The following is a 24,389-nucleotide window of genomic DNA, read 5'->3' on the forward strand; positions in this document are numbered from 1 at the left end:
CGAAGGCCTAAGAGGGTGAGGAGTATAAAGGTTAGAGCAGAGGTCATAAATTAATATTTTTTAAGGGTCACATTAGGAGTCTGACAATTTTTACAGGGGCCATAAAAATTCTAAGTACATATAATAACGACACATATAATGTTGTCTTAGTATATGTTATTTATTCTTTGTCTGTGAGCCACCATTTGGTGACCCCTGCAGTGTTAGAGTAAAAGAAAAGGTTGAATAATTGAAAAAATGACCAGTGGCACCTCTACAGTATTTTCGTTCAAGATTCACGTGGCTGTTATTTGGCCAGCTTTCAGTTCCTGTTTTCCTGTCATCCTGGACACTGCATGGTGGATGGGTCGAGGGGATCAAAAGTTTTTCAGGTTTCCGCCGCCGCCGCCGGGGGCACGCGATCTACACCGACGACGAAGACGACGACGCTGCCGTCACGCCGCGCGACTGCCACCGTAGATTTAGTATACCGCCGCGTCGCATCGCGAACACTACGACGACCACCGCCACCACGGTCTACCGGTACAACAATTTGCACGTGTTTTTCCCCTCCCCACTCGCGTATAAAGTTTCATAGAAAATAACGAACATTTTCGCGGCCAATATCTATCGAGAATAAAACTATGGACGTATGAACAGGACACGACCTAACCACTAAAGACGATCGCCACCATCAGAGTTTAAGCTGTCAACGATCATGGGAGCACGCAAAACAGGTCAGTTTTAAAGGAATTCAACTGTATGTTTATGATGTTGATCTAATGAAAAAATTGGGGAAAAATTAATCTCAGAAGTCAAGTTTAATAAATTGTATAATAGTGTATTACTGAGTTTAATTTATATATTTAGACACATTGTGATACTCAAAGGTAGCGGCTTTTCAAAACGGTTATTTAAAATATCTTTAAATACAATATATTGAATGATTTGAGTCTTGTAATAATCTATGACACAAATACGCCTGAAGTTTAAAATTATAACTCAGCAGATTTTTGTATGCTAAAAAAAATATGAAATTACCTCACCTCGTTTTCAAAGGGAAATAAATATTATTGATAAGAAATCTATAAATAACACAATTGAAATATCATTGATTAATAAAAAGCCTAAGCTCGGCTTTAAAGCATGTATAAATTAAACATTGTATAGATTTTAATTCATCCTATTTTGTACTTATGTTCATACAAGGTTTAAAATTCTGTTCAAAACTATTTAGCTATTTTCAAAAATTACTTTGACCATAGGTTTCCTATTTAGAACTTGCACGGCAGTATATTATACCCCTTTCATTATTTTCCCACTGTGCTTTTCATCCTTTCGCCGCAAGCATTCGTAGATGTTTGTGTTGTGCAGACTTTTCAGTCCTTCGCATGAAAACCATATAGTATATATATATAGTTATACGCGATCGTAATTTAACAAATATTACCAATGAATTACCTAACTTTAATTTTTGTTGTTTTCTAAACCATTTATTATACATTATTTGAATGTTCAAACACTCAAGCATAGCGTTTGTGCGATTTTATTTTACATATTATACAGTTTACAGAAAATTAAATAAAAAAACTAACGTTACTAGTCTAAAATGCATTTAAATATGATAAATTAAAAATTCGCATCTTTCAAAGACATACATTTTTTCATTACACCAAATTAATTTTTAATTAAATGTATATTTTTTATGTGTAAAAATAAATATGAAAAAATGTATTAATAAAAGAAGATAATTTTATTATATAGGACATAGGTACACCTATTTTAAACCAGAATTTAACTTTTTTTGAATACTTATAAAAAAACGGCATGTTGTGTGTTTTTCAAATTGTTTAATTTCTCAATAGTTACAAACAAAGTACCAAAAACCAAATATTTCTTGAGTGAGAAATGAGAACACGTTAACATATTTGAGTATTGTCTTATTTTACCCTAAAAACTTATTTCAAAGTAGTTCTATAATGCTTTTCCACAAGCAAAACATACACCAAAAAGGACAAGAATTACGTATAAATTGTAGTTTGTGTTTCTTTAGGGTTACACATAACTGTTGGGTAAGTTATGTAAATAATACATCGTTTCACAAGAGAAATACGTACATTTCTACAGTAATGGGTTGATATCAATAAACGTTTGTTGTCTGCAGTTGTAACAAGTATAAAATGAGTATTATTCTAAAAGTGAAGTAAAAATATAATATTTCAATAAATAAATAATTAAATATTATATTTATTTTTTAGAAACAAAATATTTCTAATTTAATATGAACTTATAAAAAGTATTTCTAGAATCGTTCCTAAAATGTGGATCATCTCTAAACAATTTTAGTGAGAATATATTTTAACGAGTTAGTTTATATCAAAAGCAGCTACGAGGTTGAGTGACTTTTACCTCATTAATAAATATATATAAAAAAGAGATAAACAACCTCGTTTTTTAGTCAATATTTTATTTAACGCTAGCCACAGTTATTTTTTTTTCGTAAAGCACGTGCATTTTTTATACATCGCATATACGCATAGTTGAGTTACAATTACAAAAAGTTTTTCATCTTTTAAACTATATGGTCTGTGTTAGATTAAAGACCATACCACAAGCGTATTCAAAATTGTTTTCATGTAAAGAGAATTCTTTTAATAGTTCCGGTAAATTGCTCTGGCTCATAACTTCTTTATTCGATCTATTATTCTTTATCTACTATTTTATGTTCACAGACTTATAATGTTCACCAACACCCGTGGCAAGTATGCGCTGCGCAATATATTGAATTATAAATAAGTGAAAAAACACACGTACGACAAAATATGAATAAGGATAGTATATAAATTATACGCATCGCAGGAGTTCAAGCTTTATATAATATATGTTATAGCATTTTGAATCGAGCAAAATAAATTACGTAAAAAAAATGCTATGCATATTATTGAATAGAGGTGGTGCGGCCGCATTTTACATATAATATTCTATAAACAGTTTTCAATGTGCTGCACATACACGCGAGTGCTTTTACTGAAATAATATTAGCAATATGCTTCACTGATCTGCATTTTAGACTGTTAATAACACTATAATAATACAAAGATGTGCGTGTAATATTATGAATAGCACCTATTCAATGAAGTTTTTATTTTATAAACCATTGTTTTTGTATGTGTTTTTATAGAAATAAGATGCACGAGAACAGTTTTGAAAGCATTTATCGAATTAAAATAACAATGATAGATTATTTAAATATATTGAATGTTTACTATCTACTATAATATTACGGCATTTAACGATCTAGTTGTTTTAATATGGAAGCAATAAAAATTTTTGCGAGTTGTAAAATAAAACTAATTGATGTTGTACATTTTATGTTAATTGCAATGAAAATAATATCCAAAACATTACGTACATATACGCAGTCCATATTTCATGTCTCAACTCTCGAGTATTTTTTGGTGATTAATTAATAAAGTTGTAAATGGTTAGCATCAGGTGTTTTTTTTTTTTTTAAATGATTATTATAATTTTTAATTATAGTCCAGTTTATTATAAACACCATAATAAAATACTAATATAAAAACAGTTTCCAAAAAATCCGTTTGGTAAATATTAAAAATTAATTGAAATAATATATAGTAATTAAAAATATTTTATTTACAACTACAATTAGGAATTTCCTATATTTCCTTTATATTTTAAAAATACTACTTAATAAAGAGTTAAATACATGATAATAACGAGAAACGGGATAAAAATAAAATTAGAATAGTTAATACAACGGAGAAAAATGTAATGAATAAAAATAGTTTGTTACGAGTCACAAATCGTGAACATCGTTATAGGTTAAGCTCGGGTCAAAGAGTCCTGGAGTTACAAACATAATGCGGAGTGTTATAAATAAGACGTATTTTAATGTTAAAGGAGACCTTGTTAGACCATTAAGATTACATTTTTATGAAACGACTAAATAAATGTTTTTGAAGTTACTTTAAATGTTTTATAATTTATAATAATACCCAATTTAAATTAATTTTTAATTTATAAATGTATGTATTATAGTTCGTTAAAATGGACATCAAACAGATTCTAAAATTAAAATTGTTTAAGTGTGTGTTTTTAGAAATTTAATTATTTATATTGAATTGTTATATCTAGTAGTGTTCATTAGACATTTAGTATATTATGTTTGTTTCTTCACAGACCATCGCACTAATCACGCCATATTTAAGTGGAAATGTCCTGTTCTAAAATCTTCATTTACTATTGTATGCACATTAAATGCAGATTATACAGTCTTTGATCGTCAGTTTGTTGTTCACACAAAAATATTTACCGTATATAGTATATATACACATAAATACAATGTAATGTTTACCATATTGTAAACTTTTGATTTTTTCAAAACTTTTCATAAAAATTGAAATAATTTTTGCTTATAATTTTAATAATACCAAGTGTATAAAAAGTAATATTTTAAATTTAATTAATAATTTTAAATTTTACCTCTGTATGTGTGCTTTAAATAAGTAAAAATATAATGATATACACCTATGTATTAATTTACATTTTTATTTAAACAACGGATGTTCTTTTATTAAAAAAAAAATGATTTTAGTTTTTAAGAAATGTTTAAAAAAAAAACAAAAGTTTACCCAAGATAATTTTTCTTGTGTAGATAATATGTATGTTTATGTTTCTACAGTAAATATTTTTCTGTAAATTAATTGGCGGTTATAAGGAGTGAGTAATCTCCCTGTAATGTACATATTATAGTAAAATCAAGATTTTCGTTCAAGGAATTCCCACTTGAATGTGGTTTGATTATCGTGATAAAAAATGAAAATGGGATGGGAACGAACAGATATGAGTACATACTACCTATTTTTCCTATTCTAGCAGAAACTTTAAAAATGATTCTTAATTCAATTTAATGGTTTTGATTTTTTTTTTTTAGATTTTATAGCTTTAGACACAATTTGTAAATTATTAATTATCTATTTTAGTAGTCTAATCAAACGTAACCTAACGGCTAAGCTAGTCATTAATACTACAGATACGAACTCTTAATACTATATAAATCCAATTAGAATTAAAAATATGTAAATGTGTTGCAAACTGCATTAATTAAAAATGTATTAAAAAAATGCCAAAAACTGAAAAATGACCAACCAACTTGAATGTCTAGGCTTGAGTTTGAATTATATTTAGAGTTTAATGAGTTAAAAGATTTAGCAAAATATAGTTAGTCCTCTGTGTTACATTGAGTAAAATTGTAGGTATACAAATTATTGACAGCCAGAAAGGATTTGGTGACCCTTAGTATTTAGTTTTATTTTCATCATGCTACAGAGAATTTGTATATAATTTATAACTGTAGAATTTTAAGTAATTTTTTATTATATATATAGGTTATACAAATATTCAAATATTATGTTATTTCGTACGTATATTAATTTCCATCATATTTAGCTATTTTAATATTAAAGTTTACCTATAATTTGAATGACTATAGATGAAAAATAAATTTAGTTGATAATATGATGCATAAATTGTTTTGAATCGTAAATACATTGTTATTGTAATAAAAAGATCTCGAACTTTATTGTATTCAAAATACTTAAAAACAAAATTGCATTAAAAATTAAATGTTTCTTCTACATAATTTTAAATTTCACTTTTTAATTTGTCACGTCATTGAACTATAAAATAATTTTACAACTTTAGACAGATTAACCAAGTACTTTAGACTGACTTATATATTTATGTACAATTTATTTTATTATTTTGTTTGAACTAATGCTATAGCTAGTGAGCGCCTATATAACATTTAATTAATTAAATTCATATATTATTGTACTAATAACATACAATCAATATTATTAATATATTTTTCTATCGAAATAATATATGCTTAATAGTTATATAGTATTCTAAAGATAATTAACAGTAGTCAGATGTTCAACCATCAGATTAGAGATAATATAATATTGGTAAGCGAAATCAAACACTAAATTATCTTAATAACTTTAATGTTGGAATCAATACAGATCAAGTGGTGAATATGTTTGAATATTCATCAATTCAATTTTTTGCACTTTCTTCCACAACAAATTTGAATTTTTAATCATGAAAAGTAATTTTTAAGAAAAATACTTTATATTGAGTTCAAAGTTTGTTTTTAGTTATACTACAAAATAAGTAAACACAAAAATAGAAATAATTCAGCTGTTGCTTGTTTTTATTTTCAATACACTTGTTTTATTTCATCGGTATGTATGTAATTTTGGATACATCTCATGAATTATATTAAGTGCTTAATATATTTTCTATGTTTATTTTATACTCGTAAAATCAAATTTTATCTCAAACCCTGAAATATATGAACTTTGTTATTTGTTTTATCTATTAATGAAGGGTTTGTTGACTCTTATATAGTTATATATATCTACAGGCCTAGGTAGATTCTAAAGTCCCAACAAATTTGTATTGTTCTATGCAATTACCTACTTAATTAGTTCTTATATGAGACCATTAAGTCTTTGATAAAAAAGTTTTGAGTAAAGATCAAGTTGAAGCTTATAAAATATAACATAACTATACACGATATAGTCTTAATAATTTATCAAACTTAATGTGGAACATCTTTATTATAATTATCAATCATTATAAGTTAGTGATAATATTATTGGTTCAGAAAATATTTGATTAAATATATTTTCACTATAATATGTTTATTTATTTATATATTATATGCCAAGTAAATTAATGTTGGTTTGCAATTTTTAAGCTAAAAGTATATTTTATAAGACGATAACAATTATTTACTATTGCGCTAAGTGACTACAGTAAAATATAGTCAGGTACATTTTTTAAACTTTTTGTTATTGTTTTACGAAAAATTAATACGTTATTTTATTTCATGTTAATATTATATTGATAATAATACATTTTAATCACGTAGTTGGCAATTATATTAAAAACTATGTCAATATTTTTTTTCCACTATCGATTTTCATACATAAAACAAATATAATATATTATAACGATAATTTTGGAGCTTATATTGTGTTTGGTAAACTAATACGTAAAACCGTTTAGCTGTAAGAAATTAACACAAACATGTCCCTACATCTTCGTTATTGCTATTAATTAAAAGACAAACACCTCTTGGGCCAAAAGCTAGTTCACAGAACTTTTGTACATATGGTGACTATAACGAACCGCGTATGTGTGTAGAGGCAAAGTCATTCGGTTGTTATGTGATACACGTATAACAGTTTGATGAGAAACTCGAAATTTTAAGGCAAAAATATCTAAACCCAGTGCAATGGTGTTACAAGTGAATTTATTATTCTTAGAGTACAATTCGACGGTGTTAAAATAGTGGACACAATCTAAAACAACAATATAAATATAAATAGCGTTTAATTTTAAATTAAAATGTGCAGGGTAGTTCACAAAAAGTTATTTCTTTGCATAAACAATATTTTATCAATATTTTGATTGAAATAGATCTACGGGATAAAATTCTAAAACATAATTTTAAATCATGAATTTTTACTGGAGCGGTCTCGCTTTTGATTCATATAAATTCATGGTGTTTATATTGTTTATAAATTAATTTAATTCGATTAAAATTATTTGGTCGATTGTATTGCGCATCAGAGCAATATCATATTAGTATGATATAGACCGATTGCGCGATGTAATCTCTGGCCGTTATTATTTCGATTCGATGAATATAATAATATGCTTGTGCACTTTGTATAATACGAACGCGCGTCTTTCAAAAAAATATGTCGCAAACTTTTTCGTCGGCGCTTCCTGTGTAAAATAAATAATCGAATCACATCCGTTTTGTACACGAGTATTTCAATCCGCATCAATTGAATAGGATTGGCTTGAAATGTCATTCCGTGTTTTCGGCGCGCTTTCTTGTGTAGAAAAAAAAGACATCAATAAACGTCCTTGACTTGGCACATTCTTTGCAATCTTTTCGATCGGATTTATCGCCGACCGACTAAATACCTTTCGTGCGATTCGGTTAAATGGAATTAAACGAATAGAACTTGTATTTAAAATTTATTTTATTATTATTATTATTTGATTTGAATAATTTGTAGAATTTTCGTATGTACAATGAGCATAAGTTATATTAGGATTAGGTTCGACTGAAAGTCGTGATGGGAAAAGCCTCCTGCCATTGATAAAATTCCTCGAACGCATAGAACTAATATTGTATTATTGTATATAATCTGGCCATAGTTTTTCCTAGAAGTTATTGTCTGCGGTTGCGGCTTTTTCGAAAAAATGAGATCTACACATATTTGTTTTATTGCAGCGTGTTACAGCGTATACGTGACGGCGTCATGTGTTTTATTTATTCCGTATACATATAAATTTATTTGTTTTTTTAATGTACGCTTTGTGTACTTGGAACCATATTATCCGACCTGATGGAGACATTTGTATTAGTAACGACGAAAGGAGCTTATAAAATAATATTAATAATAATAATAATAATAAATAAAAAGGGTACGCGAGGTCCGGGAAAAAAAGGTAACGATAATATTGGATAGGACAGCTAACAATGGGAAAACGTATGCGATCCATTCGTGCCTGCAATTTCGGCGATACATTATATTATGCACACTATGCGAAACAAAACCACGAAAAATTTGTCTCTGTACCGCAGTGTTACACAGCTATAATATCCAATTTTTCCATGTTATGAGATACGGGCGTAATCGATGATATTATTTCGAGATAATATTATTGATAAGACCCAGCACCCAGAGAATAGATTGTGCGTGCTCTGGTTGCGAATTTGTTACGAATAATTTTTTTCGATTTGAATGGCGTATAGATCATAATAATGAAAACGTAAATTCGTTTTTGACACACCCGAAGCAATTCAAGGTGTAGGTATAATACTGTAATACCGTAAACGACTCCATATACATCACGATCATAGACAATTCGGGATATCGTCATATCGTCTATATATTGTATATGTCCATTTTGTAATTGACAAGTGTGTTCATCTTAAGTTGTTTTATGTCATTCGAAAATAAGCACTTTGCGGTGTATGAATTAAAATAAAAACTTCAATATACACATAGCAGACGTCATTTTATCATTTTATCAGTATATTAAATCGATATCATATTCTTCAGATTTGTTATATTAATAAAATGTATGTATTTTTTTATAATTGTAGTATATCCAAACAATAAAAAAATATATTTTTATTATTTGTTAGATATCCGTTGTGGCAAAAACATATTTTTGTGCACATATGACGTAGACAATGTTTTAGTCATTTCATATTATTTTTTATGTACAGCTATAATATATACTAAAAAAAAAAAAAAAAAAAAAAAAAAAAAAAAAAAAAAAAAAAAAAAAAAAATGAAAAAGCTTATTATTTGTTTTGTACTACGCTACTTCGTGTACCCAATTTTATTACAAAGTCTGTATACAATATTATATATTTTTCAATACATTTAACGAGAATATAATTCGAGTGTTGCGTTTAAGAAAAAGCCTATAATGTAACAAATGCTTATCGAAAAATTATTAAGTCGATATTTATATTATTTATAATTGAATTGTTGGTGTTGGTTAGAGTGGAAAAAAATATCATATTATGCGTAGGTGGTATCGCGATATCAGGTATGGAACATTTCATGTTTAAAATATACACGCTTGGTGCTATATTGCATACACAGATCGCCGTCTCAAAATATTTATGATCAACGACGACGCTATGTCGTGGACGGATAAAATATATTTAAATAATATATTATACGTTTATTGTTATTAGTATTTGAATATACAAAATAAACCATATAATATAATATCGTACCCAATGAATATTGAGTAAAAACCGTTTTCTATATTATGTTTCTCTTACATAATAATAATAATAATAATATGTTAACTTATTAGTATATTTTACAGTATTTACAATCACTGGACCATTAAAAGTGCACCTACACTGTAGACCAGCTTTACTATATTTTTAGTCGAACTTATATACGCATATTATATTTAATAACAATTTTGTATTTTTTTTTTTTTTGAAAATAAACCGATAGTCAATATTAATATATATTAAACATACATTATAGTTACAAATATAGTTAAATAATTATAGATATACGCAATCGTGTATATCATCCATCATAATCGGTCCATTATCGTGTAATAGTGCGCCACGTTTGTATGACTTGCGATACAGTCGCGTATAGTACACGTTTACATACGTGTATGCAAATTATATTTGAGTTTGAACTAACATTTTTAGCCGTCATCTGAGGTGTTGAAGAAAAACATTACTGTCAATGTCCGTAAAAGAAAAAGCACGTATAGATAGATAAACACCTGCTTTTTTGATTAGGACTTGATCGTTTTTGTTCGTTGAGTGAGGTGATTGTTAAGTCAGGTTTCGTTGTATGATATTATAGATTGTAAGATTTCGAAAGTCAAACGGTGTTAGAATAATATAATGATACCTACAAAGATTACACAATTGAGAAAAAGAAAATGCTGGTTTACCAAAAGATAAAAACAAAAGAAGAATTACAAATGAATACGGGATAAAATATATTTTATAAACTATATAACTTAAGTATTTAATTGTATCGAATAGGTCAAAATAGTCCCTTGAGCTTTAGTCAGGAAAGGTTTCTCTAAACAAATCATTGCGCAAAGTATAACGGACAAGTTACTCTAATGGTAGCTCGGTGAAAATAAACTTTTGAAAATATATACAAATGGTTTAGAGTTTTTATGAAAAATTAGTTCTTACAGCTAAGAAAGTTCATGGTGAATATACTTGCCAGTTTCTATACCCTTTTTGACCCAAAATGGTAATGTCATTTTTAAGTTTGTAACTTTTTCTCTTCTTGGGGTTTTGTACATGTTACTTTGCGTTGAGAAAAAAAATTATAGAATTCAAAACAATTTAGTCGAGAGAGTATAAAAATTAAAAATTGTTTGTTACAAACAAATGTTCAGATAACTTGGTGTATACTACTAAGATATTCTATAATTTTACTTTTAATAAAAAGTAATGTTATATTTAAATAATAATATGTTGAAATATACCTATAGGTATTTATTGCTATTATCTTGCAGTTATTTTTTAAGCCATTGAAAGAACTGCGTATATGAGTTAAATAGGTATATAAGCCACACAATAATATTTTCAATGAAATGCGTTACGTATTATACATTTTGTAATATGTTTATTTAATTAATTATAAATTGTTTACGAAAATTATTTTATACGTACCGCATCGGTTCTTATACAATTATTTTTGTTGTTTGAGATATCAAAATTATTATTTCTATATCTTCCTACTTAATTGCGATCATAATTAATTAATAATATATCGTATATGTTTACACGTGTGTAAACATTAAAAAAAAAAAACATTGAATACACTTCGTTGGTATATTGTAGTTCTGATTGCTTTGTTGAATACAAAGTTAACATGGTTATTCCTTTTTGAAAACTTATTGTTGCTAGATATGAATGATTGAATATATTTATATTGTCGTCGGTACGTATATTCGTTTGAAGAACCTCTGAGTTAGCAAACAGTTAGAGTGACGCAGAAGAACGAATAAAAGGATACCATTATAGAACAATAGAGATAAATATACCTAATATATTATAATATATAATATAACCTTACAGAACACTCGATTTAACATCAACAAGAATCTTTTTTCCATTCATATTATGTACCACACATATAACAAAATGTGAGTACTACATCAGTTCACTATACTATATGCTATTGTTGGTGACAGGGGCTGTTTTTAAGGCGGGGCATATGGGGCCATGACCCCCCCTAAGACGTCTTACTCTTTATTTTGTTAAATATTTTCATTGATCTAATTACGTATAATTTGTATAATATTATTTATTATGTGATAATATTTTGATCCAAATTAATTATCATCTAATAACGGAATTATATACTTGCTGACTAATTTTATTATAATTAAAATATAAACATACCAAAAAATATTGCCCCCCCCCCGCTGGCAAAGAACTTAATTCGCAATTGATTGGATAGATTAGAAAGTAAAAACGAATTTCTTTATTAAACATCATTGTTCAAACTTTTAATTTATTTAAGTAGGTTTTTTATAAACACTTGAATGTGATTATATTTGTAAAGTCTATGATGAACAGTATAATACTAGTTAATAGTAATTAACTCGAATAATTTAATATAATCGATATTCTAATAAATAAAGTGAAATAATTAACATAGAATGTACAATACAACAATATACATAATACATTTTATATTATAATAGTTAAATTTATATTTTGACGTTTAAATTTAATACTGTTATCTTAAGTGAGTTTTATTAATAAGCTTTGATAAGTTATTATATTTGTCGTTTGATGGCTGGTATAATATTCTGAATTCGTCGCCTTAAAATATTTTCATCTCATATTCACTACATCCATTAGCCTTTGGCTTCTTTAAGTACACAGTACACATATTAGTGGTTTTTCACATTTGTATAATAAGCTATTATTATATATTTGACAACACTATCAAATTGAGCGATACTCGTGTACACGGCATGCTATCAAATTACGCGAAACAGGATGCGTTTATATATATATATATTTATGTATACTGTATAGTGTACACTAAGCCGTCGGCCGAGTTACGGTATAAATATGACATAATATTATACATGATACCAAACAGACAACAATCGACAATTTACGTGGCTAACACAGACGTGTGACGATGACACAATTATAATGTACATAGCTCAAAGTAATATCGTCTGTGTGATACTTACATCCGGATAAAACTTATCTCATAGTTTCGTCGCTCACTTGACGAGTCGAAACAACGCTCTCAAAACACTTGTCTGTCACGTGCATTACTATTATCGCCGTACCTCATACACATTTTGGCTCAGCCGAATGGTCGTCGAGTAAGATATCGAGTAGAAAATGTTGCAAATATATATAAAAAAAAAAATCAAAACCATCTGCCGACTAAGAATTTATGGCTGACTTGGGGTAACAACGATGTGAAGTAGTCGGATTACGTTTAATTTAATTACTGTACAATATGCGGTAATTTGAAAATATTGTATCATGTGTCTTATTATTATACTTATTCTCGTGTCGCTTACGAGCTCAACGGATGTGACCTTTGGTCGCTGGCCCAGAATTCCTCTTGTCTGGTTGTCTAAGACAGTGGTTTCCAACCTTTTTGCGGTTGCGGACCGGTTAGTCTCTAAGTGGTACTCCTCGTTCCCGTGAGTCTTATAAAACTTGAAAAATCAAACAACGACTTAATGACATTGTTCATTCGAGTCTATCGTTTTTCATTGTTCTATTTGTGAAAGTATATTTTTGTTATAAAAATCTATGATTTCTTTTTTTATTACAACTCATTGTATTTTGGGTTACATTATTTCAGTGTATAACTGTTACTGTAACGTTAGAGGTCATCCTAGGAATATCAATATCAGACTTTTGTGGGACGAATAGCTATAGTGTATAATTATCTAAATTGTTTTAAGATTTTAAAGGATTTAAAATAGTAAATAAAAAAAAAATTATATAATCATATTTATTTATTAGTTTAAATTCTATTTTTACTCAAATGGTGAAACTACGTCAATAATGTTAGTGTAATAAGACAAATTTAAATGAGAAAAGCTTACATTTCAAAAATTCTTGGTATCTTGATTTTATGATAATAAAATCAAATGATGGTGTAAATAAAAATAAATGGTGTAATAAGAACATGTTATTTATCCGGTTCATCAAAATCGAAATCAAAAATATCAAATTTTACAAGTTTTATAGTTCCCACAAGGAAAAAACTTTAAAACATATTTGGTGGTTTGGCTCTTTGAATCCTTAATGTTTAAACTATAGGCTTCAGAGACATTAAAAATAATGACAAAACTCTCGTAATTACCATTCATTTAAAGGATAATAGGACCAGGTTTAATTATTATTTTCGAAAGTTGTAACATTCAGAAATTCGTCAGGGATGGTTTTATTTTGGAACCAAACATTGAAGCACTCGGAGAAGGACGAGCAAATCGTTTATAAAGTGTACACGCCTCGAGACTTAGGGAGATACACAATAATATTGCACTTGCATTAACGTACATATATATATATATATAATATTATACATTAACTAATGCGGGTAAAAAGGAACGAAAACGGTTTTGAACTGAAACAATGACTCAATGAGGCATTGTAAGACATTATTAAGCGTACATTTTTACACTATATACCAATATGCATTAAACCCATTGTCTTAGCGCGCTCAAAGTATGGTGATTTTATTTCTCTCATTTCTGAGTAGTTATTAAAAAATTAAAAAACATTAAAGACAGGACCAGTGTTTAATTGCTCAGACTATTATTATTAATGAAAATTTCTATTTTCTGGATTTGATTAAACTTTTTTTTTTTTATATAAATAGGTTACCAATTTTGATTTGTATAAGATTAATTTTATCGATTTTTTAAAAAAGTTTTTTTTATAATTATAATTATTAAATTTATTTTTTTTTTAAATTCAATACACATAAAATCAACTTTATATAATACATTAATACTTCTCAAAAATTATGTCGTCTTAGTAAAATAATAATATATAGTATTATAGTTACAATTTTTTAATAGATGTTTATGTATTTATGATTAATAGTTAATCGAATAAGATAAAAAAAATACTATTGTGAAAACACACTCTTAAATAATTGTCAATTAATTATTATTTTAAATCTTTAATACTCAATATAATATTATGATAAGTAAAATACGAATGTGTTTATAACAGTTAATATTAGCTATTAAACTGCAGCCTATAAAATATGTAATAAAAATTGCTTTTAAGGCTTGAAAATATTTCATCTTTTATGTGTCCTCGATATAATTATTGTTTTTACAGTTATTTCACTAATGGAATTTGTGTTTCTCATTTAAAACTAATAACTATAATTTATTAATATTATACACATTATTTTTAGATTCTGAGCGAAGCAATGAATATATTGATTTTACAATGATGTGTTTTTTTCTGTGTCTGTAAACATTTTTGGGGCAATAAAAATACTTTAAATATAATTATCTACAAATATAGGGTTGATTTCTGGTAGTGAATGGGATTCAGTTGGTGCTTTTAAGGGGGGGATGGGGGTAATAAGTAAAAAAATTCTAAAAGTAAATTTTATAATCAGGAAATACTACAAACATATATTAAGAAAGTACGGGAATTTTTATGCAAATTCAATTTTCAACGAAATCGATTTGGTTTTTTTTTTTGGTTTAACATAAAAACGAATAACCGTAGGTACATCTCACCTAAATTTTCACTCGACACCTAATGTACAGCAAAGTGGTACTTACTGGCCTACCTTTTTCAACAGTTATTTTAATGGCTTGTATTGAAAAATAAAATAGCTTTATGACATAAACAACATTAGTGCGGAAAAATAATTTATTATTATATACAATTCGTAAGCTGTTGAGTTTGAAAGAAATTAGTAAACTGAATGCACTTAATAAGTTTGTTGACTTATAAGTTATAACTTTGATGTTTAGGCTTATAATGCTAATTGCATTTCTATTTAAAAATATTTTGTTTGCTGTAAAGTGAATACGATTATTGAAGCTTTACAAGCCCACAACTGTTAAATAGTCATTATAATGATAATTGGTACAGTTAATAAAAATTATGTTTCATAACATTTTATTATATTGTTATTTGAAAATATAAAATATATTTTATTTTATTTTATTTTTATATTTTATTATTATTTTAATGGTAAAAACAATCTAATAGGTACTTTTACTTTATAATGTCGTTGATATTTAAATCTAAAAATCACCATTAACAACAAACTATTTATTTTTAGGCTTAATACTACAATTACAGAGTATCCGATTAGCATGAAACATTTTAAAAAACAATTTGGAAAGATTCTTGTGATAAAATTGAGTTAAATTAAAACCTATATATCTCTCTATTTCCGGGACATGCATTAGACTATGTGCGTATAATATGGACTGTATATGTTAATTAATTTAAAAGTCGATAACGTTATAGTTAAGGATGGATTGTGAATATTTTAGCACAGTATTTTTAATGTAACATATTAAATAAGTATTGTTATGATAAAATCGGTCATTAGTCTAATATTATAATTAAAAAAAAAAACTGCACTATAATAAACACATTACACGTTGAACTCATCTAAAAGCTATTAATACTTATAGTAAGGCTTTTTATGTAATATAAAATATTTGCATTTTTTAAGTACTTACCCAGAAAAAGTGTTCCTTATTAAAATTGTTCAATAAAATCGAACACTAGACGGAGAACTCTACCATGTATCCACCGCAATATCTAATAATAAACATGTTTAGAAGTCGGCGGGAAAACAGTGGACAGATGACGACGCGTACAGTCGTACAACTATAGCGGTTGAATATTAAAATCATTTTTCGAATGTGAAATGGCGAGTATAATTATAATTAGTCTATATTATCACATAATATGAATATGTTGTAAAAAAAAATAAAAATACAATGTACATAATAATGTTATCGCAAAATGTCGGGGTTGGTTTGGCCAAAACTTAACCTACCGCCGTGTCATAACTAAACATCGAAATCAAATGTTATAGGTTTAGTAAAAGTAATAGATTATAGTATAATATAAATACATAACGAGTGTTCTGCTAACAGACATTCTCCCTGTACACGAAAAAGAACGGAACAAGACAATTTATACTGTACGTCGCATATTATATATTATTTTCATCCGTTTAATAACGCCGTCCGATACCGCGTCACGTTCACGTAATATACGACCGCGTACGGCACACCTATGCCGTATTGTATATTATAAAGTACGTGTTACGTGTACGCAGAAACTCAAATGTGTACATATAAGTGTATCAGTGTGTGTCGTATAATATTATATGGTCTGAGACATACTCGTGCGGAGTAGGTATACGACCAGACGTATATACTCTCGCAATCGTTACGCCTGTACAAGTTTTTTGTCCGACATTGAGAAGTACGTGCAGGTCAGAGTTCGTGTCTTTCCGCCCTTTATTTTTTTTATTTTTATTTTAATATAAAAAGTATGATTCATAAACCGTCCCGGTGAGACGTTCTGTGATGTCTGTATAACATACATTAATTATAATTACGTTAAATAGATTTCGCAGATGAGCGCGACAACCGCGGGGACGGTCTACAAACGTCGCACATTTTGTCTCGTCCGTCGACTATTCGGAGGACGGGACGAGTCCGCGAAACTCGTCCACCAGCACCGGTCCGCGGGATTGCAGCTCTGGCGTAATTACAAACGCGTAGTGCACTACGATTTTTGATATTATTTCACATCACTACGTCAGTGCAGTGTGTACATGAAACGCGATACGTATCGGTTACGGCGGCGGTGGCGGCGACGACGATGACGATGGAAATCCCGAAACTCAATTCCTCGCGGGATATTTGTATTGCATAACGATAATAATAATAGTATCGTCTATAACGCTGCCTTAGCCCGAAATCCGATACGGCCCTTAAACTGGCATTTATTCCGAGTAACTTACACCGACCATAAATCCGGCAGCTTTAAACGCTATTAGTCTAATTGTATTATAATATGCACTCGTGGTTATTATACACACGCTATACGTCACTGCTGCTAACCGCCTCGCGATATCTTTCTACGCTATAAAATACGTATTTACTACGACACGTGCGCACACGGGGCAGCATCGAATTATCATAAGAGGCTGTTGTGCAGGTGTGTCGCGGCTAGTATAGTTTTCACAAACAAAGAAAAAAAAGTTTATCTTACACATTATAATATGTATATTATACGTTTGTCAGCGCGGTTAGAGCGAGCGAGACGTTGAAATAATAAAGAAATCTAAAAACGTTAAGTATACAAATTGTTTTTATTTTAAAATTTAAAGATGTACCGTATTCTCGGTGAACATTTTTCGTGTCCATTTTTTTATTTTTATTGTCAGTATAATATATTTAAACTGATATACTATTATTATAATATATTTGAAAATTATAATATTTTCATGAGCTGCCTTCATTATGGAACACACTAAATCCAATTTCCTCGAAGATAATATTATGTATATTATATTTACCAAATATATTTTACGTTGTGTTTTTTTGTCGAACGCGTAGTGATTTTTTCGTATAATCGAAATCATATCTTAAGTACATTGTGTGTGTGCAAGACATCATTATGGAGATAAGAACATCGCATGTTGCTGATGTAATTTACATATCATTTATGTTTTGTCTTTAAAATTCGTTTTTGCAAAATGGGCAACGTAATTATCTCGAACAAACCCGAAACGGAATAAAAGTACCCGTAGGTAGGTAAATTGTTTTTGTAAATGAAAGCTTCTTCATTTTTAGATTAGCGAACACTGACGGGCAAGCGGTAAGGGTTCTTAAGAAAATTATTATTATCTTCCAGATTGTTTCTATTCTTTATATTCGTGTATTGTTACAATATTTAATGGTTTTTTCGTTTATATCATCGTTTCCAAATCTACTATAATTATTATTGTTTAATTCACTCATACTTTTATACGTACAAAAAAGGATAGAAATCGAACTCGGTAGACCAAAATTTCGAAACGATTAAAATTTGTTGAATTGGGATGTCAGGAAAGGTATCTGCGCCAAGAGGAAAAAACGAGAGTAATGGAATGCGAGAGACTACGAAAGCATGAAAAAGAGTAAGGTAGAGAGCGAGAGAAGATGAGAAAAGTGAAAAAAAGATTGTAGGTCTAAGGGGAGGCCATGTAGTTTAACTTAATTAACTGTTAAGGCCATGCTGCGAGATTCTCAGAGTTCGCATTTTTTAACTCGTTGTGGTGGTTACTGGTTAGGGTGTAAATACCGTAATATAATCTATTTATATGTATATGTTCATACACCTATAAATATAATAACATGATAAAAAGTTTTTCGAGAAGTCACACTGGCGCCTGACCTCCATGTCACCGTCGATATTTCTAGGCTATTCCGGATAAAGACGATTCGAATTAAATGATTACGTCTTATTAGCGTTTTAAATATTGTGTTGTAATTGTTGTGCATTAAACATTTAAATATTTAACCTAGTTAAATAAAACTATGCGTGCTTATTTTATATAATATTAATAAATATTGCACAAACGTAAAAAGACTAAAAAATAAAAAAACAAAAACACACATAGTTACAGTAAACGCGTATGTGCGAATTAAATTTATGGAAAAACCGTGACCCATAATTTTTTGTCGACTCACTCCGACCCGGCTAAACTTAAAAAAAAAAAATTATTATTATAATAATAACAATAATAAAAATGGCCGCTACCGGTTTATTTTCATTAGCCGGCTTTAATGAAATCCTTTCACCTAATAATATGACGTGATGTTTAATGCCGGACACGCGTTTACGTTTTTTCGCCCTCCTCCTCCACTCATGATCACCCTGTTCTCATGGCTTCCCTACATACATATATTTATTATATATATTAAACCCTAGCACACATCCCCCCCACCACCATCCTCCATTTCCACCGATCGCGTACGCCCGCGACGTCTAATCCATTTCGGCCGGTTAATTTACCCACCTCGTTCAGCCGTCACGTCTGTGGTAACGTGAACGCGTTTTGTACGTCCCGACTTAACCGTTTTGCAACCTCACACTCATACATTTATAACACTTTGACACGACCGCGCACGACGACGACTTTAAGTTTTTGATTCCTTTGGGTTGAAAACACAACTCGACGAATAAGGTCGTGCCCGAGATTATGGTATGCGGTGCATGTTGACGCTAATGAAAAACGGACAAAAAGATCGAGAAATACATTGCTAGCATTATCTCGCTCTCGTCGTTGTCTTCGCGATTTCGTAAAATATGTTTTATTATATATTGCAATGTATAATATAATGCTTGAAAAAATACATGTACAACCTTATTACGATTACACTTGTCTTGTACCTCATCGCCAAATACCATAATATTGTCCATTGTGACTTATGACTCTATCTCCACCAATCCATCACCCAATTTTGACCACCCACAACAGTAATATATTTTCATGCAAGCCTTGTACTGAGGCTGTTTGTTCAATTGGGGATTAGAGTAACTACGTTTGCCGCGTGTATCACTTAGGCAAATGTGTGGTTCGACGACTAGGAATAACTATCGTTTAATTGTAAAAATTGGGAATTTCTTTAACTTTTAATACCTCCCCTCCTATTAGATTTATTTTATAAACAGAAATTACATTTAAAATTTAGAATCAAGTAATTTATATATAATAAAACAAGGACACGAAAAAAAACTCATAATTATAGAAAACAAATCATATATTATATGTATATTACTCCACTCAGAATTTAAAACAGGTCACGAGTTTCTATATAAACGCCTAATTATTGCTAATTTATTGATTACAGTCATTTAATGTGTTAAGAAGAATTATAATAAAACCATTAATTTTTATTTTAATCGAAATGAAAAGCGTGAATGAAATGCATGACGTTCGATGGGATTAGGTTTTGTAAAAATAATGTTATAAGTCCATTCGGTTGATTTACCCACCAGTTATGTTTTATACTTTGAAACTTTTAAGTTTGATTAATAATCGAATTCTAGAATAAATTCTGATCGGAACTACTCTTCCATGATTTTCGATCCTTAATTTAGACATTTCTTGCACATTTTTTTCTCAAAAAAATAATGGGAATTCCGTATTTTTGACATATCAAAAAATGAATCTTTATCCAATTTCACGTGATGTAAAAAACGTTTGATGCACATTACTAGCTTATAACGAATGTTGAAAAAAAGATATAATTTGAAAATCTGATTTACATGGTATCTAAACTTTATTATGTATGTATTTTATTCGTTTATTTTCAAAACAAAATTAAATATCCGAAACGATTTTAACTTTTGATACTGTGATATCCAATATATATTTTTTCGATTTAAACGAGTAGGAATATCATTAAAAAAATATGATTTTGGGTGTTCAAACGAATACTGAATTTGAACGTTTTAGACAAGTTTCACTAGATTAAAAAAAAAAACCAAAAGTAACAACGGACTGGATTTGAACGCCGTTATATGAAATACTTTAAACTAAGAGAACTCTGTGAACATTTTTTTTTTTTAGAAAATTTTGGCTATTTATTTCCTAAAAGGTTGTTTTAGAGTTAGTTTTTTTTCAATATTACTACAGTTTAGACATTTTAATGAATATAAGCCGCGGGTGTTACAATTGTATTTTATGTAATCTCAAAAAAATATTTAATAACTTAATAAAAAAAATAGTCCGTTATTTTATTCATAATTATTATAAATTTTAAACACATTTGAAACTAATTATGAAGTCAAAAATTATATTATTATTATACATGTATATTCATAAAGATTAGAGAAAATAGTAATTGGCATGTTATTACAAAAGACGTATTTAACAATTTAATAATAAAATACGCCACGCATAACTACTAAAAAACATAATATTTAATGTTTAATTTAAGCAAATTGTGTTAAGTTAAATAAAAATTATGATTTTAATATTGTAAGTAAATATTATTGTTTGCGTGCGTACAAACATAATTAAGTATATTAATCAATTTAAATCATACAAAACGATCATAGCAATTATGTACACTCGGAAGGTTAATATGGCAAAGAGCGTATTATCAGTATAGCTATGAACAAACGATTGATGTCCAAAATACATAAATGAAATTATAATACAATACATTTCAACAAAAACAATAAATAACAGAATTGTATAAAAACATTTCATAAAATAATTTTAGTTTTCATTTTTATGTGATTGACAATCTCTAATCATATAATAATTACATCTTTTTATTTTTCATATTATCTCGATTTCAGCGAAAACAAAATTAATTTAAAAAACTGATCGTAATGCTCGATTCAAATTCCAATTAAATTATGTTTTGTTTCACTTGTAGTTGCCTATTTATAATATTGACGTGACGTAGAGTGATTTTCGATTATATCGCGTAAACACGTTTTAGGGATAAATACATTTTCATTATAAAATGATTTTAATCGACGATACAGCGCTATTATTATGATGGTCATAATCGCGAATTCTACTAACAAATGTATTCAAATTGGGTCGTCTGACCAGCCGGTAACAGTCAGTACCGATGTAAGCAAATATATATTATGTACATACCTACGCGATTTACGCGAATGTTTACCGTGTACATTGTAATATACTTAGGACGTAGGTATTTCCGAAGATTTCGTTCCGGAAATTACGGTTTATTTACCATTTGGTAAACATTCTGAATACATATTATGCATAATGTATATAAATATCTGTTCGTTCGACGGCCGTCCGTGTTCACCGCGTCAGTCGGCTCTTGCTCGGATCCTACACAAGTTTTTTTATTTCCACATTTTCTTTTGCTGGTCCGCCATGTGGAAACCTGCGATTTCCCTTTGCGGGGTAAGTACGCTCGCCGCCGTCGTATGTGCTTTCAGTTTTTTCTCTCCGTTTTCGTTTGCTATAAGTAGGTACTTACCATATACGGGTATACACGCGACGTATCGTTTGCCGGTCCCTCTTATTCTCAGACGCTTAGAGATGTATTCGCACTGTGCCGGGTAAAAAAAAAAAAAAAAAAACCGTCTCCGCCGCGAAACTGTGCGGATGACCGGCGCTTATGTCCTGAATGTTTTATACGTTTCCGCATCCGACGAAAACGTTCGGCAGTCTCGTGATACGTACATGAATATATTTCCCCTTCATCTCGCATCGTTTTTTTTTTCTGTCGTCTCGTTCCGCATAATGACTCGCGTGTATATACCGACTGCGTTTATAACGGCGGAAAAATAAAGAAAGGAAACGCGAAAAAAGATAACCGCCGTCACCGCCACTACGCCACACATGTATTCTCGGCGACGACCATTCAAACTATTGTTCATCCGGCTGCAAATAGGCTTCACCAGGTAGTTTCCGACGAAAAGCGGTTTCAGATAAAAGACACATCGATACGACGACAGCGATGTTCTCGTATCGCACACTGCACGAGTTGATGTCTTGCCGCGCGCACTCGGAAGGATACATCGAACATTAGCCGATAACGGAAATGTTTTTGACGCGTGCGCTTGATGATGTGTGCGTGCGTGTGTGTGAGTGTATTGACAATGCCAAACCGCAAATCGTCTTGTTCGTTTATAATCTAAAATAAATACTGTCGATGATAAGTTTTGCTGAATCCGGAAACCATCGACTTCAGTCAACGGTGTTCAGGTAGTGTCGTTGGTTCGAGAAAATATCGTAGCCAGGCGTCGTGAACGTTACGAGATTCGTCCCGATAATAATAGAATGCCAGCACCACAGTTCGATAATCGGTTATCACCAACAGAGATCGTCTTATTACATATTTAACATGCGATTTTCAGATATTGTAAATTCGGCTTTCTCCCATTCCCAACATTCGACGAGAAAAAAAATTTAAGCTCGACGATCAGCTGTTATTTGACTTGTATTGATACATAATATCCGGCGAATGACGTTTTCGTGTGATATATTTTTGTTTATTTCGATACCGCTGAAAAGAATCGTCCGTAAAAAATAAAAATGAGTACTTTTGTTTTGTTTGTATACGTATTTTATTTTTAAAAATATATCTCGAGAACGCCACGTGCAAATAATATGCGAATTTGTGCGCAAGTGTCACGTTTAATAATTTATTCAAAACGTATACAAGTATATTTTACAAAACGATACGTCACCATATAACGATGAAACCAATATTGTTATTACGGCGCACACCTTTAGCGAGATGACTTGGATAAATCGTACGCACTTCCTATCGGCACATAATGTGGGTCGACGTCTGTGCCGTTTCACTGGATATTTGTTGGCGTTAACATTCATACCTATGGCGAGTTGTTAAATTAATAGCTACGAAAAATCGGTTTATTTCTTTCGTTTCGCAGCCATAAGAATTATTTTACCGATTTCTTTTCTTGTGATTTATGAACAAACAACATAAATGTACAGTATAAAGCTGTGGTTCATGACCATAGTATACTTGTATTACTATTTTATTTACTGATTTCGATTTTTCAACATTTAAAAGTCTATAATTGGCTTCTTGCAGTAATGCGTTACGTATTTTAGATTGTAACTTTATATCGCATTTCACGTTTAAACTGAAATGTATAATAACAATATGAATGGTATACATTTATTTGTATCTGATTTTCGTGCAATTATGTAAATTCAAGACCATTTGAATTGTTTTCTTTTAATGTGACCTTATAATAAATACAT

The 24,389-nt window shown here is 29.4% G+C and overlaps 1 protein-coding gene across 3 annotated transcripts in view; it reads left to right on the forward strand.

Annotated features, from left to right (window-relative positions):
• The first annotated feature begins 363 nt into the window (after nt 1–363).
• LOC132931976 (CCN family member 5-like) overlaps nt 364–24,389 on the forward strand; it is a 269,827-nt gene continuing 245,801 nt past the window's right edge. Inside the window, exon 1 of one of the 3 annotated variants that reach the window (XM_060998123.1) lies at nt 364–716. In XM_060998123.1, the coding sequence (XP_060854106.1) occupies nt 698–716 (19 nt within the window). In that variant the 5' untranslated portion in view covers nt 364–697. The remainder of the gene's footprint in view (nt 717–24,389) is intronic. The other 2 variants (XM_060998122.1, XM_060998127.1) reach the window with 2 other exon arrangements.

The sequence above is a fragment of the Rhopalosiphum padi genome, chromosome 1, assembly GCF_020882245.1.
Source record: "Rhopalosiphum padi isolate XX-2018 chromosome 1, ASM2088224v1, whole genome shotgun sequence".
NCBI classification, from domain to species: Eukaryota; Metazoa; Arthropoda; class Insecta; order Hemiptera; family Aphididae; genus Rhopalosiphum; species Rhopalosiphum padi.